This window comes from Heteronotia binoei, chromosome 5 (genome assembly GCF_032191835.1).
Source record: "Heteronotia binoei isolate CCM8104 ecotype False Entrance Well chromosome 5, APGP_CSIRO_Hbin_v1, whole genome shotgun sequence".
In the NCBI taxonomy this organism is placed as follows: domain Eukaryota; kingdom Metazoa; phylum Chordata; class Lepidosauria; order Squamata; family Gekkonidae; genus Heteronotia; species Heteronotia binoei.
Genome location: NC_083227.1, coordinates 37,571,688 through 37,586,296, shown reverse-complemented (window position 1 = coordinate 37,586,296; position 14,609 = coordinate 37,571,688). Strand labels below are relative to the sequence as shown.

General features: G+C 49.0%; 1 protein-coding gene across 1 annotated transcript in view; it reads right to left on the bottom strand.

Moving 5' to 3' along the window:
- LOC132572291 (C-type lectin domain family 2 member B-like) overlaps positions 1-12,366 on the bottom strand; it is a 33,972-nt gene extending 21,606 nt beyond the window's left edge. Inside the window, exons 1-3 of the mRNA XM_060239185.1 lie at positions 12,253-12,366; positions 11,376-11,608; positions 1,406-1,496 (exon numbers count right to left, since the gene is read on the bottom strand). Of these exons, the coding sequence (XP_060095168.1) occupies positions 1,406-1,496; positions 11,376-11,462 (178 nt within the window). The 5' untranslated portion in view covers positions 11,463-11,608; positions 12,253-12,366. The remainder of the gene's footprint in view (positions 1-1,405; positions 1,497-11,375; positions 11,609-12,252) is intronic.
- Positions 12,367-14,609: the final 2,243 nt, after the last annotated feature.

Below are 14,609 nucleotides of genomic sequence, written 5' to 3'. Positions count from 1 at the left end.
AGGTGAAACCCCCAAAATGACATCATAGGCTACCATGACATTCTCCCAATTGGTCTCCATCAATCAATACAGCAAGAGGAGGAAAAATGGCATCGCCAATGTCAGGATGTCATTTTTCAAGTGAAGCCCCAAAAATGACATCACAGGCTACCATGACATTCTAGGAATTTCACCCATCTCTGTGATTTTTTCCACAGAAATTTGTGGGATTCCTAGAGCATTTTGGGGGTTGGATGACATCACAATGTCAGCAACACTGTTTTCTAGAGCTCCATCACTAGAAAGCTTCCAGGGGTTTCCAGGGATGGGCTCCTAACTTTAATTGGTAAATGCAATGTTCTTTATATACAGGAAGATAGCAAAAGGTATCTGCCAACAACACAACTTTCATGTCCTTTGCTAAACCCACAAAGGCCTCTTCCTCATCTGCAGTACAGATGTGCAAACTGCACCATATCATGATGACATGAACAGATATACTGAACATGCAAGTTAGATCCCACCACCAGAACCTGACAAAGAAAGCCTTAGATGCTCAGACTACAAGTTACTCGCAAATACATGCAATGGCAGCAGTTTTCTTACAATGAGAAGTAGCTTCAGGAAGAAGCAGTTTGGGTGTTTGCACATGCCTAACCCTTCCTGATGCTTTTATTTAGTTGAAGTAGCTGTAAGGGCTTTCAGTTGTACATAGTGCTTAATGCAGCCCAGAGATTAAGGAGAGGAAATGAATCCATATCTTTACTAGATGGGGAGCCAAGGGCATAAGTGAAGGATCACAGCAGTTTTGACACTTTGCCTTCACTTAGGATCAGTAGCACCATAGAAACATACGAGTAGCCTTGATGGATCAGACTAACAGCCCATCTAAATCTAGTCCAGTACCTTGTTTCACACAGTAGCCAAAGAGAAAGCCTTGGTAGGCCTGCAAGGTAGGACATGGAGGCCTAGGCCCACTTAGTTCCCCCCATCCCAGGGCTCCCCCGAGCCTCCCCCCACCTTTTTGTTGTTGTTATCATCAAGTCACTTACAGCAACTCCTCATGGGGTTTTCAAAGCAAGAGATGTTCGGAGGTGAATTGCCATTGTCTGCCTCTGCACAGCTATCCTAGATTTCTTTGGTGGTCTATCATCCAAATACTAATCCTACTAGGATTCCAAGATATGATGAGATCAAGCTAGACTTGGCAATCCAGGTCATAGCCTTTTCCCCTATACAACTTCAATAAGCATCTGAATGAAGAAGCCATAGGTGGTGGAGGGCAGGTTTGTGACAGAGACAAGAACCATGACTGTCACTCATGGCCCTCATAATTCCTCCATTCAGATGCTCATCAAAGTAAATGTGATAACATTGCTGTGAATGACGTAGAACCAAGGACTAAGTATAAAGCTAGAAACTTCACCTGGTGATGACCAATCAGTTGCTATAATGTAGAGAAGAACAAGGATGACAGCAGCAATGCCAACGGATCTGATCATGACAGTGAGAGCTCCCTGAAAGGAAACATAAGAGTTAAGAAGAACCATGCTGGATCAGACCAATCAGGGCTTTTGGGGGGGCAGGAAAGCACAGGAACACAGTTCCGGCTGGCTTGACATCTGGGGTGTGGCCTAATAGGCAAATGAGTTCTTGATGGGCTTTTCCTACCAAAAAAGCCCTGAGACCAATGGTCCATCTAATCCAACATCCTAACTTGCACAGTGGCCAACCAGTTCCACTGGAGAACCAAGGCATAGAGGCCAAGGCCACCCCGACAGGTTACAAAAAGAAGGGGGAGAGAGAGAGAGAGAGAGAATTGTCCTTGATTGTGCAAAAACCAAATTGTTATAATCAGGGCTTTTTTTGGAGGGGGGGGGTAGAAAAATGTATTTACATATTATTGCATTTATTTGCATATTATTCGCAGCAGAAACTTGTTTGCATATTAGGCTACACCCTCCAATATCAAGCCAGCTGGAACTGTTCCTGCTAACCCCCCCCCCAAACTCTGGTTATTATATACAGTGCAAACAAGTCTAGGGTTGCCAAACCTGGGTTGGGAATTACCTGGAGATTGTAGGGGTAGAGCCTGAGGAAGGTGGGGTTTAGGGAGGGGAGGGACTTTAATTGGGTATAATGCCATAGAGTCCGCCTTGCAAAGCAGCCGTTTTCTCCAGGTGGGTGCTCAGCAGAGGCACAGTAGCTAAGCCCCTCAGCATGAGCAGAGACACATGGTGGCTCAGAGCCCTGAGTCCACCTAACACCCTAACCCACAAGGGAGAGGTGGTCACAATCAGAGCTAGCTGTAAAAAAAAACCTGAGCCACCCAAGCAGCCTTCCTGTGCCCCTCCAGTAACTCATTACTCACCTGAGTTCAATGCCAGAGCCTGTTTGATCAGTTCAAGTCCTTCCTAAGTTGAGTCCAGCAGGAAAAGAAGGAAGGGTAAAGATCTCCCATGCGCTAAATGCTCTGACATACGGTGAGGAGGGCAGGTTATAAATTGAACTAATAAAACAAAAATAAACAAAAAAATCTGGATTCCATATGACCAGGCTCAATCAAAGTTATTTGTACTGACATCCTTGTGTGTATTTTTCTATCCTGTTCCTCATTTGTGCTACACAAGGGAAAGAAACAAAATTGAAACAGACATACACAGCCATTCTTATAATTGTGTTTTTATTGTGCCAATAAGAACATAAGAGAAGCCATGTTGGATCAGGCCAATGGCCCATCCAGTCCAACACTCTGTGTCACACAGTGGCCAAAATATATATACACTGTGGCTAATAGCCACTGATGGACCTCTGCTCCATATTTTTATCCAATCCCCTCTTGAAACTGGCTATGCTTGCAGCTGCAACCACCTCCTGTGGCAGTGAATTCCACATGTTAATCACCCTTTGGGTGAAGATACTCTATTAAATTTTTGAATCAGTTTCACATTCTGTCTTAACTCTTGTCTTTAGTTCATTTTGCTTTGTTTTTCTCAGTCTTTTTGATTCAACAGGGGGGCCTGGGAGCATGACCATTACTATTCCACTCAGATAGAGCCAAGTGGGCAGCCATGTTGGTCTGAAGCAGTAGGAGTCAAATGCACGTTTAAGACCAACAAAGTTTTATTCAGAACGTAAGCTTTCGTGTGCTCCAAGCGCGCTTCATCAGCTCCAAGCACACTTCATCACACTTACATTCTAAATAAAACTTCGTTGCACTTGACTCCTACTTTGTTCCACTCAGTCTCCGGCTCCAGGCCTCCTCCAGGAGCATTCTGCCTTGGGCAACTTTCCAGCTGGAGCCTCTACCTCCTGCAGCTGCATGCTGTGCTAGGGATGGCTCATCCTGTCTCCCTATGGGCCCTGGAAGCAGCTGCCCCACCTCCTTCTTGCCATGAGTGTCACTGACTGAAAGAGAGATGTATTGCATAGCTTGCCCTTCCCTTATAAATATATTTATATTTGTTTATTTATTAAACTGAATTTTTGGTTGTCCTTCCCTGCTAGCAGGGCTCAGGGCAGCTTACAACAGAAAAAAACCAATAAGCAAGTCCAGTTAAAAACCAAGATTAAAATACCTAAATATATATACAACTAAGGCCACCTAGAAGGAGGGAGGGTTACAGAAGGTGGTTACCAAAGATGGTTTACCAGATTTTATACTGGCCCATAGCTGTCCTCAACCAAATGCTGAACACAACTTTGAACTATAGAACGGGTTTCCAACTAATGAAATGTTTACCATTACGTGTAATAGTAAAAGGATAAATTTACCCTGTAATAGCTTGGACACTCTGAATCAGATTTTCTAAAATTTGGTCTGAATCAAAGAATAGATTGAAATGTTACAACACTGATATCACCAGGGCTTTTTTTGTAGCAGGAACTCCTTTGCATATTAAACCATGCCCCTTTGTTGTAGCCAATCCTCCTGGAGTTTACAGTAGGCCCTGTATGAAGAGCACTGTAAGCTCTTGGAGGATTGGCTACATCAGGGGTGTGTGGCCTAATATACAAACTTGTTCCTGCTACAAAAAAAGCGCCTTGAATATCACAAAGCAGATTCTCTATAGAGATCAGAAAAATTGTTTTGTATGATGCATAGAATCTTAGGCTTCATAGGGGTAGAACAGTGAAAAACCAACTTGTCTTAAGTAGCATCTCAATTGTATTTGTTATGCAGAATGTGTTTGTAGAACACTGAAGTGGTAGGATGAACTGCACCAGACTGCAGGTGGTAGAATCTAGCTTTAACCATTCCTTTGCATTAATAAACCAAGTGGCACCACAGTTAGAAAAAATATACCCACTTTCCTATTGTTTGCTGTGTTGGTCTGTTTGCAAGAATGGAAGCATTACAAACTGAGATTCTGTGTCTATAGTCTGTACAGTTCATTCTACCACCTCAGCATTCTGCCACCCCATTCTGCTGTGTCTGTGAACCAGGTCTCATGTGTAACATCTGCTCCATATTCCTGTGAGATTCTAGAATGGAGGGCAAGTGAAGGAGGGTATAGACAGCAAACAATTGGGGACAGGTAGAGAGAGAGAAACTGAAGAGAAAGACCTGAAGGAGAAGGAAATCCAAGAGAGGGATAGTTAGTAAACAAGGCATCAGAAAAAAGAGACGAAACTGAAAGAGAAGGACCTGAGGGAGGAGGAAAGCAGGTAAACAACTCAGAAAGAAGATACATGGTATTAAACTTTGTTGTCTTAAAGGTGCTACTGGACTCAAACTTTGTTGAGAGACATGGCAGATAGACAACTCAAATGTAAAAAACCTTTCTCAGACAGCTCTTCAGCTGTCATGGATCAGCAGAGGTCTGTGCTAGAGTTCATGAGTCCAGTTTGTGGTATAAGAAATATTGTTAAACTATTATTTTGATTGACTAAGATTGTTTGCCATTCTGTTTTGCCCACTGACACGCTCTATATCAGCTGACTCATTTCTTATCATGATAACAAGCTATGCTCTATAGGCTTTGTGCCAACATTGAATCAAATATTGAATCAGACAAGCATCTGCTGAAAAGCTAAGTCCATAAGGAGAGGCCCGTGAGACCCCGATATATAAACAGCCAATGTTATGTGCAACCCAATAACATAGGACTTTGTTCTGTACATAAAGGTGACTGCTAGAATGGTAAGCAGTTGTGCTCATGATGACAAGTGCCTCAGCAGGAATTCATTTATTCCCTAATCCATAAAACCACATGTTGTGTCCTAGGTTCAAATGGAGAACTGTTACTTTTGGAGGGAAGCTGAACAAGCCAAGCTTGTACTCCACACCAGGGTTCCAGAGAAGGCCTAAGCATGCCCAATCAGGGGAAGGATTGAAACATAAGTAGCCAATCAACATCTAGGCTCATACTGTACCCTGATAGGCCCTTAGGCCTCTGTAAATAGCCAATCCATGTACATAGTTAAGGTCCAATCAGAAGGGGGCAAGAATGGTATAAAGGAGCAGGAGGTTTGAATAGAGCTCAGTCTGTGTTGGTGTTCCTGAAGTAAAGCTTGCTGAAATCACTCTCCGACTCTGGTCACTTACTGCGCCGACCCCAGTACTTTACACTGGCGACGAGGATGGGATGCCAGTAAGAACCAGCAACAGAACCAGGAACACGGAAAGGTGGCTAAATCCAAGCCATCTGGGTCCGCACCTCCGCTCTGCGCACACCCCATCTCGCAAGCCGCCCAGACACGCTGCCAAGAATGGAGGCTCCAGCCAACCTCCTGCAGCCCTTTAGCATCGATTGCCCCGAGCTGTGGGACTCGTGGGTCAAAGGCTTCCAGTCATACCTGACCTTCCGGAAGATTACAGAGACTACCATGCAGAGAGCTCTGCTTATCAGTACGTGTGGCACGGAGACCGTGGACTTAGCCAGGGCTCTTCTCCAACCCAGGAAGCTCTCAGAGACGCCGGTGGACGACATCATCAGCGCTCTGGAGAAGTATTTCCAGCCCCAGCCAACCAAGCTCACCCGGCACTGGGACTTCCGACAAAGGACACAGAAGGCAAGCGAAACCACGATGGCGTTCTTGACAAGCCTGCGCCGGGTGGCAAGCCGATGCAGTTTCGCAGACCTCAACGAAGCCCTTCTCGACCAGTTTGTATGGGGCTTGAGGGACGAAAAACTAGTACAGAAACTCCTGTCCCTCTCCGAGTGCGACCTAACAAAGGCAATCGATGTGGCCACCAGCTGGGAGAAGGGCAGATCAGCAGGGCCACGGCTGACAAGACAGGCTGCGGCACACCAGATCAACCCTGAACCATCTACAGAGGACTCAGACAAGGACAAAGCTCTACAAACCGGCTATCGTTCAGCAGGAAGGAAGACCACCCATGCCCCACAGGGCATGAGACACAAGACACCACCTGCATGTGCAAGCTGCGGGGGCCAGCACGAGCGAAAGACCTGCCGATTCCGGAATGCCACCTGTCGACTCTGCAACAAGGAAGGCCACATCGCCTGCGCCTGCAGATCCACATCCCAAGCACGCGTCCCGCAAAGATCTGCGCACTCCGAAGGCCAGCCAGACTTCAAGACCGACGCTCTCCACGCCCACCAATACCCGGTACAGTACCTACCCTTGCCAGTCAGGCCCTCCAAAATCCGGGTCAATGTAGAGATCGGGGGGGTGCCCTGCCAAATGGAGGTGGACTCTGGGTCAGCATCATCTATTATAGCGGCAGAGACATTTTTTAAAATCCCCACCAGGCTGAGGCCTCGTCTCAGGGACCCGGGGTTTACCTTAGTGGACTTCCAGAAGAATAAGGTGCCTATCTTGGGAGTGGGCCCGGTCCCAGTTGAATACAAGGGGTTCAAGGGCCAGCTACAAGTGCTAGTGGTCAAGAACCACCTTACAAACCTTTTGGGTCTCGACTGGTTCAAGCCCCTGGGAATAGAGATCAGGGGGGTCAATAAGACTGTCGGAGTGGACTTTAACAAGGTTTGCAAAGAGTTCCCGGCCGTTTTCGATGGCACCTTGGGCTGCTACACGGGTCCCCCGGTTACACTACACCTCGACCCCACAGTGCGGCCTATTAGGCTTAAAGCGCGGCGAGTTCCATTCGCGCTCAAGCCTAAAATTGAGGAGGAACTGGATAAACTGATTGCACAGGGAATACTAGAGCCTGTCACCCATGCAGCCTGGGAAACGCCCATCGTGACTCCAGTCAAGCCCAGTGGGGAAGTGCGGATTTGTGCAGACTATAAGTGCACCCTCAACAAGGCTCTTCAGGCCCACGCATACCCTGTGCCCATCGTCAGCCACGTTTTAGCCACCCTAGCCGGCGCAAAAATTTTTGGCAAGTTGGACTTGGCCCAAGCTTACCAACAGCTGCCGGTGGATGAGGCCACGGCCAACGCCCAAACAATTGTGACCCACCGGGGGGCCTTTAGAGTAAAGCGGTTGCAATTTGGCGTGAGTGTGGCTCCGGGGTTGTTCCAGGAACTCATGGACTCTCTTTTAAAAGGACTTCCTGGAGTCACTCCATTCTTCGATGATATGCTGATCGCTGCAGCCTCGCCTGAAGAATTCGCCGCCCGCCTTAGAGGAGTCCTACAACGTTTTGAAACAGCCGGCCTCAAGGTCAAACGGGAGAAGTGCCTCCTGGGCGTGGATCGGGTGGAATTCCTGGGGTTCTCCATCGATGCCCAGGGGGTCCACCCCTCCGACGCCAAGCTGCGTGCCATCAGAGATGCTCCAGCGCCCACCAACAAGCAAGAACTCCAGGCCTTCCTCGGCCTCCTAAACTTTTATCATGCTTTTCTCCCCCACAAGGCAGCGGTGGCCGAACCCCTGCACCGGCTTCTAGACAAGAACCGACCCTGGGCGTGGGGCCGCCAGCACGCTAAAGCCTTCCAGGATATCAAGGGCCTCCTGATGTCCAACTCCGTCCTTGCCCATTTCGACGAGACCCTGCCCTTGGTCCTTGCATGCGACGCATCCCCTTATGGCGTGGGGGCAGTTCTGGGCCACCGACTCCCTGATGGGACCGAAGTCCCTATCGCGTACTACTCGCGGACCCTCTCGTCGGCGGAGCGGAACTACGCCCAAATCGACAAAGAAGGGTTGGCAGTTGTGGCCGGCGTCAAAAAATTTCATGATTACATCTACGGCCGGCCCTTTACCCTCTATACGGACCACAAACCCCTCTTGGGCCTCTTTGCATCAGACCGGCAGACCCCTCAGGTGTTGTCCCCACGGGTCCTCCGTTGGTCCATTTTTCTAGCCGGCTACACTTACACCCTAGTGCATCGCCCGGGCAAGGCAATGGGCCATGCTGACGCCCTGAGCCGCTTGCCCTTGCCTGACGTGGATCCCGATCCAGCCCCGGCTCATCAGATCCTACTGATGGACATGCTTCCGGACAGGCCATTGCTCGCCCGCGACGTTGCTGCCCGCTCCGCTCGTGATCCAGTCCTCTCCCGTGTCTTGGACTGGGTGGGGAGGGGGTGGCCCAAGGGCTCGACTGGGCCGGAATTTACTCCGTTTGCAGCCCGGAAAGACGAACTATCCACCCACAAAGGCTGCCTACTATGGGGCAACAGAGTCGTCATCCCCAAACCCTTGCAAGACCAAGTGCTTAGAGCCCTGCACGAGGCACACCCGGGCATAGTCCGCATGAAGGCTCTCGCACGGAGCTATGTCTGGTGGCCCGGCCTCGATGCAGAAATTGAGGCTTGGGTTAAAAGGTGCCCGACATGCCAGGTGTCAAGGCCTGACCCCCCACGTGGCCCAGTGCAACCATGGGAATCCACCAAAACCCCCTGGTCAAGACTGCATATGGACTTTGCTGGCCCCTTCCATGGGCGGACTCTACTCATACTAGTGGATTCATACTCCAAGTGGTTGGAGGTGGTCCAGGTGCCCTCGCCATCATCGCAGGCGACCATCACGGCTCTGAGGGCCATCTTTGCAACCCACGGGTTGCCGGAGACCATCGTCACCGACAACGGCACAGCATTCACGTCCGCAGTGTTCCAGGACTTCTTAGCCAGGAACCTCATCAGGCACATTCGTTCTGCCCCGTTTCATCCAGCCACCAACGGCCAGGCAGAGCGGATGGTGCGCACAGCAAAGGAGGCCTTGAACCGTCTGGGCCCCTCAGACTGGCCAAAAGATTTGGCGTGTTTCCTAATGGCCTACCGGACCACACCCACCGCCTCCACAGGTCGCAGTCCAGCCGAACTCCTCATGGGCCGCCGCATCACCACCCTGCTGGACAAGCTGCACCCTGACCGAGCCCCAGACAGGCGACCGGCGCCGGAACACCTTAAAGCCCCCAGAGGGTTCTACCCAGGTGAGACAGTGTGGGCACGGAACTATGCCACCACTGGCCCCGCCTGGCTCCCTGGAAAGGTGGACCACGTCACCGGACCGGTCTCCTATGCAGTGACCTTGGAGGGTGGACATCTCCTGAGGCGACACATCGACCAACTCCGTGGTCGCCTGCCTGCCGGGGAGCCAAGGTCAGAGGCTCCAGATCCGGACAACGTAAGTCCCTGTGAGCCTGACACAGAACAGGGTTCCGTGGAGCCCGCTTCAGCCCAGCAGGAGGAGACCCCCGACCGCGCAGCTGAACCCAGGTCTCCCGGGGCCGCCGTCCCAGATGTCTCCAGCTCTGCAGCCGCGGAACCACCAACCGAGTCAGAACGCCCAGTCCCCTCGGAGCTCCGACGCTCGACACGAGACCGCCGCCCTCCGGCATATCTCCAGGACTATGTCACCTGATAGCTGGAACTATGGGGGGAGGGGTGTTGTGTCCTAGGTTCAAATGGAGAACTGTTACTTTTGGAGGGAAGCTGAACAAGCCAAGCTTGTACTCCACACCAGGGTTCCAGAGAAGGCCTAAGCATGCCCAATCAGGGGAAGGATTGAAACATAAGTAGCCAATCAACATCTAGGCTCATACTGTACCCTGATAGGCCCTTAGGCCTCTGTAAATAGCCAATCCATGTACATAGTTAAGGTCCAATCAGAAGGGGGCAAGAATGGTATAAAGGAGCAGGAGGTTTAAATAGAGCTCAGTCTGTGTTGGTGTTCCTGAAGTAAAGCTTGCTGAAATCACTCTCCGACTCTGGTCTCTTACTGCGCCGACCCCAGTACTTTACACCACACTTTTTTGTTTTTCCTATTTTATTGCTTTTCTTCATTTATTAAGTGTGGAATGATGATGAGATTGGATTTATATTCCACCCTCCACTCTGAATCTCAGAGCGGCTTACAAACTCCTTTATCTTCCTCCCCCACGACACCCTGTGAGGTAGGTGGTGCTGAGAGAGCTCTCACACAAGCTGCCCTTTTAAGGACACTCTATTAGAGCTTTGGCTGACCCAAGACCATTCCAGCAGCTGCAAGTGGAGGAGTGGAAAATCAAACTCGGTTCTCCCAGATAAGAGTCCATGCCACGCATTTAACCACTACACCAAACTGGCTGTTAGATGCTTAAGCAGTCTTCAGTTCCTTTTAAAAAGTTTTACTTATATCAGTTCAATACGTGCAGTCTAGGTTGTCTTCTGGCTTCTGAGAGCCAGTTGGGTGTAGCGGTTAAGAGTGGAGGATTCTAATATGAGAGAACCGGGTTTGATTCCCCACTCCTCCACATGCACCTGCTGAGTGACCTTGAGTCAGTCACAGTACTCTCAGAGCTGTTCTCACAGCCCCTCTAACCTTACAGGTCGTCTGTTGTGGGGAGAGGAAGGGAAAGAGATTACGAGCTGTTCTGAGACTCTGAGTAAAGGGAGGGGTATAAATCCTGTTGTTGTTGGTAGTAGTAGTAGTAGGTGCCCTTTCCCCTGGGTCTAAATATAGGACCCAGATTAACATCTTCTACTGTTAGCTACAGGTCCAGTGGCAGGCACTTTAGATACCATTGAGATTTTCAGTATATAAGCTTTCAACAGTCAAAGACCCCTTCTTCAGAGCTTTGATTCTGGAAAGATTATCTTGTTGGTCTCTAAGGTGCTACTGGATTCATATCTAGCTATTCTACTGCAGACCAACATGGCCTCTGAAACTAAATTCCACTGTATGACAGTCATTTCTCTCTCTCTCTCTCTCTCTCGGCTTGGCTTCGCGAACGAAGATTTAAGAAGGGTGCAATAGTCCACATCTGCTGCAGGCTCGCTGGTGGCTGACAAGACCAATTACATTGGCATTTATGACATTCCCAGTTCAGAGGGTGTCCACATAATTTCCTTTCAGATCTTAGATATTGTCTTGTATATTTTACGATCAAATGTTGTTAGTACGGCATGTTTCAGGACAACTGAGATATCCCTTTGTCCCTCCCAACTGTGTATCTAAAGAACACACATGACATACTATTGATGGGAAAAGACAGAAATACAAAAACTGCACTGTATTTTTTTTAAGGAATATTTTTTTACCTTTACTGGTTTTCTTAAAAAAGAGGGTTGTCTTCTTCCACTCAGGTATTCAGATCCACTGAGAGTGAGAGGTGATTCATGGTGCATGTAGGAAGAGCTGGGGAGCCTCAAAGAAAGCCTGCTGATACATTCACCAGTTGAGAGGCGTGACAAGCTGCTGCGTCTGCAGGATTTCCCTTTCAAGGGCGAGGAGCTGGGTGAACTTGTTCTCTAGGTTTAGAAAGGGCACTGCCCTGGGCAAATGATAACCAGTAGGAACAGAAAGTGTGGATTTGCTCCTCTACTGACTCACGTATCTGACTCAGAATAGTAAAACAACTTTGGTTTCTTCTATTGTGTTTCAGGCCTGCATTGCTTAGTAGTTGAGCTCCCCCCCCCCCCCAGGAGAGAGAAACTCAAAAGGCTGTGGCTTTATAGCAGTTTAACACAACATAAGTTTGGGAACATTTTAAAAAGGGAACTAGGGTTGCCAATCCCCAGGTGGGCAGAGGAAACCAAAGCAAACAGCTACCGTGATGCCAGCCTCCAAACAATCAAGCAGTAATCCAAATTGTATCAAAAAGGGCATATATTTATTACAAAAACATGAAGTCAATCAAACTTCCAAGTGGTATAAGGAACGTGTCCCCAAGCAGCAAGTTCCTATTTCAACAATTGAATGTTAGTGATTTAAGGAATCTTGGGTCAACGTGTTAATTATTCATTTAAGTCCAATATCTTGGATATATGCAGACAGCAATCCATAAGGCGACAGGACTGTACTTGTGCCCCTGTTTCACAATAAGCTTCTCCAAGCTGCATACAAATAATTTCAGAATTTATATAAAACACCCAAATGTTAACCATGTATATACAGACAATGTAGTAAAAAGCATACCTTTTCACAGACTATTTTCAACACCAGGTAAGAACACCAAACGTTTACAACAATAGATAACACTTCTATGGTGATGAAATCACAGCTACTCCTAGGCTATATAGACACAGGTGTACATACTTAAGCATTCCTTAAAGAAACAGTAATGTCAGCTACAGTGATGTCCAGAATAACATTAAACAGTATAAGATACTCAGATCTCATAAGTACATCCATAGTCACAGAAAGCATGTCAAGTCCCACTCATTATTTAATACAAAGGGAACAAACGTATTAAGCTTGAAAATCATGCGCATTTCCTGCTCTAAAAGCCATTTATTGCAGTCCACCTTATCCTGTAGTTTAGATGGAAACTTAAGAATGACACAAAACCGCAAAGACTCAGGATCATGCTTTAATTCTGAGAAATGTTCCACAAGGGAAGCTTCTGACACGTGGTTCTTAATGCGGGATTTGTGTTCCAACACGCGTGTGCATACCATGCGTGTTGTAGAACCCAGATAATTTTTTTTGCACGGGCAGAGAATTGCATAAATGCATCTCTTTGTTGAGCATTTTGGGGTATCCTTCAAAAAAACCTTTGTATCCAGTTGTAGGATGAACCACAGGCGGAACACACCCAGGACTTAAAGTGCTCTCTCGTTTTTCTCATATCATTCTTTGGAGCTGCAAAATCTGATTTGGTTACAAGTTCCCCAATATTTTTTGTTCTTCTAAAACCCATCTTCGGAATATCCTGGCATCCCAGCAAATCCCTCACAATAAACCAAAAATTTTTAATGGCATTATATATGGGTTGAGTAAGAGAAGAAACTTGCATAGCGCAAGTCATCCTGCCCTGTGTTCTATTCTGATCTCAATGTGGAGTCCTAAGAAGATCAGCCCTTTGAACTCCATCTATTCTTGAAACTGCACTCTGGAGAATATTCTCCAGGTAGCCCGTGATCTAAATTGGCTGCAAATATTATTTTTTTTCTTTTTCAAAATCAGTTCAGTTCCTTTTAAAACCGGAAGCCTTGGTCGAGGCTCCATATAGACTTCGGGGGGCCCTTCCAGGGACAGATCTTCTTGATTATTGTGGATGCCTACACCAAATGGCTGGAGGTCACCCCAGTGGCGTCCACGTCTTCAGCAGCAGCAATCCGAGTGCTGCGGAGGGCCTTTTGCACACACGGCATCCCGGACACAATAGTCTCCGACAATGGGGCCGCATTTACCTCTGGGGAATTCCAGGCGTTCCTACAGAGATACTTAATCAAACACATTCGGGCAGCCCCATTCCACCCGGCTACCAATGGCCAGGCAGAGCGCATGGTGCGCACCACTAAGGAAGCCCTGGGCCAGATCGTGCAGGGCGACTGGGATCACCGATTGGCCGCCTTCCTGTTTGACAACAGGGTCATTCCCAACCCGATCACAGGAGTGAGCCCAGCAGAGCTCCTCATGGGGCGCAAGCTCACTACCAGGTTAGACAGGATGCACCCCGACAGAGCCTCAGACATTCGCGGGTCCCCCGAGATCAGGGACGCGACCAGAGGGTTCTTTGCAGGGGAGCCGGTGTTCGCCCGAAACTACGCGCGGGGGCCGGAATGGGTTGCGGGCCGAGTACTGCGCGTGCTAGGGTCCCGCCACTATGATGTGTCGACCGAGGGGGGCCAGAACCTAAGGCGGCACATCGACCAATTGCGCCGCCGCACCCTACCGGAGGTCCCTACGGAAGCGGAGGAAGCAAGAGCAGGGGAGGAGCCAACGAGGGTTCCGCCAGAGGCGACAGTGCCAGAACCGATCCTACCCACACACGACCCCCCAAGGCCGGCCGAACCAGCGCGGCCAGCAGAGACGGACCAACAACCAACAGCAGCGCCATCCCCCGGAGAGATTCCAGAAATGGAAGCAGCTCCAGCACTCACACCACAAGCCGCGCCCCGGCGTTCTACCCGGGAGCGCCGGGCTCCCGCCTACCTACGGGACTATGTACATCAACTGGGGGGGAGGAGTGTAGTGTATTGCGCTAGCCTGGATGGCAACTACACACTATTACATGGTACACAAAGATGTCAGCCTTCTCCCAACGCAACCAGGCAGGGGAGGCGAGTGGGGATGCCCCAGGCAACTCCACGCTGCGCGCAAGCGCCCGCCTATCACCATCAGTGGCGGGAAGTTTAACTGGCCAGGATTGGACTGGCCAGCCTGGGAGGTTGTTCCGGGTAAGGTACATAAGCAGGACCCGGCCCGCGTGTTCTCTCTCTCGTGATGTGCCTTCAATAAAGTATGTTGCCTTACGCTCGTCTCCCGACTCGGTACATTACACAAAGAGACAGAGAAAAGCCAGGCTGCGAGTAAAAGGAGAGTGAAAG